Here is a 5,172-nt window from a genome sequence, read left to right as displayed (position 1 = left end):
GCTTCGCACGTGACCCAAAAATTTGCTCGACGATGATGACGTGGCAGTTCGACATGGGTCCCACATGAGGAATGTCAAGCTCCTTTTTTTGTGCTGTGGTCCGTTCCCTTCCCGTGACTTCCCCTCTCATTTATTATTATTTTTTGGTAGAATCCCTCTTTATTAATTGCACTTTGCAAAATCATGAATTCTTCTTTTCATTAGATTTTTTCACAAACAAATTTGCAAAAATAAAATAAAATAAAAAACAAAACAAAACAAAACAAAAAACAATAAAACACAAAATATCTGTAACATAAAAAAATCTCCCTCACAAATAAATAATAAACCATTGATTCCCAAATCATGATGATGGCCCTTAGGTGTAAATCACGTGCAAGGCAACAACCTCTTTCTCCATAGTCTCCACCAAGATCTCGCCACGTGTCCATTCACACCGTTTCTGAAGAATCTGAGCGATCACACGCAAGACAGCTTAGAGAGGCTTCTTAAAGCCAATGCCTCTCTCTCTCTCTCTCCGCCGCTGCTGGTTTTTCGTCTCTCTATAGGCTAAAGCCGAAAACGATTTTCCGTATACAGAGACATATATATAGATATTAGATACAGTCTATACTCTATAGATATATAGAGAGAAAGTGAGTTTAAGCTAGCTTTCGCTGTTCATCCCTCTCTCAAAACCCTAGGGCGTTTCGTTCCTGGATTTTGATTTTTGAAAGTTCCTATTTTTGGAAATATTTCTGTTTTGGGCGAGGAATGTTTGAGTGAGAATTTCGAGGCAAAGAAGAGCAGGAAGAAGAAGAAGAGAGAGAGAGAGTCGGTGGTGGTCGTGGTGGTGGAGAAGAGGAGAATGTACAGAGAGAGAGTGGGTGGGTCTAAGACGGAGGTGGGACCGGTTGATCGGAAGCGGATCAACGAGGCGTTGGACAAGCAGCTGGAGAGATCGTCGCCGTCGACGTCTAGGGCGGCGGGGATCAACGGCAGGGACAGCAAGCAGACGCAGGCGGTTCTCATGGGGAAGGCTCAACCTGATCAGAGGGACTCTCGCTCTGCTTCTCTCTCTAAAACCAATTGCTCCGATGGTTAGCCCCTTTTTTTCTCCCATATTCATGAACCTCTTCTCTTTCAGATTACATTCCGAACTGAGTTATAAAATTTTTACTTTTAGCCTGGTGTGGAATTTTGATTGGTTTTCTGATTAGTTTGGGAAGACATTGAATCGAAAAGTTGTGATTTTAAGCAGAAATTTTTGAGTTTTTTGGGAATACAGGGTTTCATTGATTTTTTAGATTTCTGTTACACTTTGTTTGATTTTCGCCTGTAGTTCTCTTTTTGACGGTATTTTTGGGCAAAAGTTTATGCTTTATAATTTATTGGAGTGAAAAGCTCTCTTCTTTGGTCCAAACGTGCATGTGAACTCATGTCAGAGTGAAGAACTTAAGGAAAAGAAAAGGGATGTGAAGGAAAAAGTTAGAAGGTACTATTTCCTTTGAAAGTAACCAATCGTCTTGGAAAATTGTTTCCTGTTGGGAACCTCCGAAAATCGTTTATTTATTGAGTTATAGCATGATAATGGCCGTGTAATTGTAACCAATATCACTTCATTCTTCAAGTATACACACTTGTTTATCTAATGAAGGAGTGCTTTTGCAGGAAGTACATGAACTTTTGCTCTATAGTAGATTATTGGTAGGTTTTCTTCATAAAATGTATTGTCATCTTCAAATTCGTTGAGTCCCAAGATTAAATTCGACCATCACTAATTGTTAAAGCTCTCTCCTTTTTTTTTTTTTTTTTTTTTTTTTTTTTTTGTGGTTTGGCGTTGGGTGGGACGGTGGGTTTGCTCTGATTTTATCAGTTCAATTGATTAAACTACTCAATGAGTGCCAGTGATGTAAACTGAAATTTTATTAGTGAATATGATTGATTAACATGTTAGAGGAGCTGAATTAATGCATTTATGTACAAAGAGCCTTTGAAATGTTCTTTAAACGGGGAGAGGAACACTGAATACTCATTTGGCTATAGTATCCTTATGAAAATCTTCAGAATGATATAAGCGTGTAACTTGTGTCATTATCACCTACTAGTGTAAGTGATACTTATGCTGTTGCAGTCTTTATTGATTATCATAGAATTCATAGTAACATATTTGCATAGTTTATAATTTGTTGTATTTTTTCTCCCTCAAATACAATAGCTGACCTTTTTTTGGTTTAGACGTTTTGCCTTACAATTTGCGGTGTCTTCACCTTATAATGTATGTGCCATTCTCATCACTTACTCATGGATATTTATTTAACCAACCGTAGAGGAATCTGAAACAGACAGTGAAGAGTCTGATGTTAGTGGCTCTGATGGGGATGACACATCTTGGATTTCATGGTTTTGCAATCTTCGAGGGAATGAATTCTTTTGTGAAGTTGATGATGATTACATTCAAGATGATTTTAACCTCTGTGGGTTAAGCAGTCAAGTGCCGTACTATGATTATGCACTTGATTTGATATTGGACGTTGAATCTTCTCATGGTAAGCTTGTCTTTGTTAGTAGTTTTTCTTATTTTAGCTGTGTGCCTGTGTGTATTGAGAATATGCAATTTTATATTTTGGATCTTTACATTGTCTTCCTGGGATTTGTGGCATTGACATTATGGCTAAGTTGATTTCGCTGTGTTATTCTGGAACATATTTTCTGTGGCCTCAAGTCATCTCTGCATTTCCTGAAAATTCTTTTTTCGTTACGCCTAATATTAAGTATAGGTAGATTGGTTATGTATGATTTGATCATTCATTTATATCTCTTGCTTTACATTCAGGTGACGTGTTTACAGAGGAACAAAATGAATTAATTGAGTCAGCAGCAGAGATGCTTTATGGTCTAATTCATGCTCGGTACATTTTGACCGGCAAAGGCATGAATGCCATGGTGAGGTTTCATTCTTGATTCCTTACTCGTCATATTTCATGTTTCGGCTTCTTGAAAACTTATGTAGTGATTAGAATGACACTATTGGAATATCTACAGCTAGACAAGTACAAGAACTTTGACTTCGGAAGATGCCCAAGAGTCTATTGTTGTGGACAACCCTGCCTTCCAGTTGGCCAATCAGACATTCCGCGATCAACCACTGTAAAAATATATTGCCCCAGATGTGAAGATGTCTACTACCCTCGATCCAAGTATCAAGGCAGTATCCTTTTAGTTATTTTATTTTATTTACTTTTTTGTTGAACCTAGTGCTTCTGGCTTCATATAAGCAGTTCATCAACATGAATCTCATTGAAAGTCTACTTCTTGACCTTTCCTTTTTTTTTTTTTTTTCTTTGTGAATCTAGCATGACGATTTTGAGTGGGAAGGATTGCTTGCTGCTCTTCTTTTATTTTTTATTTTTTATTTTTTTAATGAGGATCTAGAGGAATGTAGTGATACCTTATCTCAGTGGGAATAAACATAGATGTTTAAGTCTTATATTTGAAGGGTCTGGTATAGCTATTGGTTGTTAATTATTTCCCAATGCTTTTTGTTATCTCCGTGAAGGTAGAAAGACATCTACATCCTTGCAGTGCCGGTATATATATCAAATTAACAAGAAGCTGTATGCAATTACTAGATAGAAAAATTAGGAATATTAGGTCTTAAGTGAATAAGGTATTTTTAACCATCAGGAGTTGCAGTTTATTTGTATAACCTAATATATCGCTTTGAATCAGCTTATTCATGCGTTTGAAGTATCCTGTCTAATGTGCTCTTGTTTTCTTATCAATCAACACTAATAATACTTGCCTTTATGTGGTTGGATTGACTCGTGGTGCAACACGGTGTTCACTTGGCGTTGTTTTGGAGTGATTTTGAGTGTTTCTTTAACCCTATTTAGACATTGATGGAGCTTATTTTGGAACTACATTTCCTCACCTGTTCTTGATGACATATGGTCACCTAAAGCCAACGAAAGCATCGTCGCAGAATTATGTCCCGAGAGTGTTTGGGTTCAAGCTTCACAAGCCATGATGCCTGAAGTTTATATCTCCGTTTTGGGTCGGGGTTTACGCAAGGACCAAATAGGTGACATCCATCAGTTGATGCTTTGAAAATCCAGTAAAGTTCAAAGTCTCTTGTATCATCACGATATAGAATTTCACTTTATTATGTCCCGGAGGAAAAGTGAATGTTCTGGAAAAGTGATACATCAGATTTACAGCCATTTCAAGCGTCTAGCTAATCTTTATCACTTGTGGCATTTTCCTTTTCGGTAGGAGTTACTCTTGTTACTCTTTTTTTTTTTTTTTTTTTTTTTTTATTGGAAAAAAAAAGAAGGCACTAGGAGTTACTCTTGTTACTCTTCTAGTGCCTTCGTTCATCTTTACTTTATTGATTTCGTCTTTACAATGGGACTCTTTGATATATATAACGGGGAAAAAGTAGCCATTTCAAAATGCTACTATTTTCTTCTTTTATAAGAATGTTTTTTTTTTTTTTTTTTTTTCATGACTGCTCAAGTGAATGTCTGGTCGTTTCTAAATTATAATTTTTAATTTTTTATAATGTTTTTTTTTTTAAATTTAAATTTTAAAAATTAAAATCATGAATTATAATTTTAAATTTATAAATCATGGTTTTGAACTAATTATTTTATAATTCGTTTCAAAAATTATACTCGATTCTAGAGCTGAAATGCTGAAACAATATCACTTTCACTATCCTACTATCCTGATGATGATGGGGCCTGTTAGGTAAGAATTTGGGTATGTGTTGTTGCCACAGGCCTGTACCATGTTTTGCTCTAGGCTAAAAAAGAAGGCTTTGTTTTTTGAGTAATTTTGATAAATATTTTTTTAAAATGTACTAATCAAATTTTTATTTTCTACTCTTAATTTATAATTTTTTTAATTAAATAATTACACTAATAAAATGTGTAAATAATAAAGGTTTAGGGTCCGTTTAATTCGCTGATTCGAGTTTTTAATTTGAGTTGAGATGTGATTTTATGTGAGAGCTTTTTACTGTAGTAAAAAAGTTAGATGTGATTGTTTGTGAGAGCTTTTTACTGTAGAAAAACTTGAATTCTAAATTCGAATCAGCGAAATGAATGGGGCCTTAGACTCTTAAGGATAAATTCTCTATTTTTTCTTATTTTTTTTCTGATTGATTTTGTTATACTCATTGGATTAAAA

At 35.2% G+C, this 5,172-nt stretch overlaps 1 protein-coding gene across 1 annotated transcript; it reads left to right on the top strand.

Moving 5' to 3' along the window:
• Positions 1-536: 536 nt before the first annotated feature.
• On the top strand, positions 537-4,296 carry LOC21406142 (casein kinase II subunit beta-2). Its single transcript, XM_024174868.1, has 5 exons — positions 537-1,079; positions 2,310-2,528; positions 2,816-2,925; positions 3,025-3,190; positions 3,876-4,296. The coding sequence occupies exons 1-5, from the start codon at positions 848-850 to the stop codon at positions 4,007-4,009; spliced, it is 861 nt and encodes a 286-aa protein (XP_024030636.1). The 5' UTR covers positions 537-847; the 3' UTR covers positions 4,010-4,296.
• The last annotated feature ends 876 nt before the right edge of the window (positions 4,297-5,172 follow it).

This window comes from Morus notabilis, unplaced genomic scaffold (genome assembly GCF_000414095.1).
Source record: "Morus notabilis unplaced genomic scaffold, ASM41409v2 Scaffold135, whole genome shotgun sequence".
Lineage (NCBI taxonomy): Eukaryota > Viridiplantae > Streptophyta > Magnoliopsida > Rosales > Moraceae > Morus > Morus notabilis.
The sequence above is the reverse complement of the archived record's forward strand: the minus strand, read 5'-3'. Positions and strand labels throughout refer to the sequence as shown.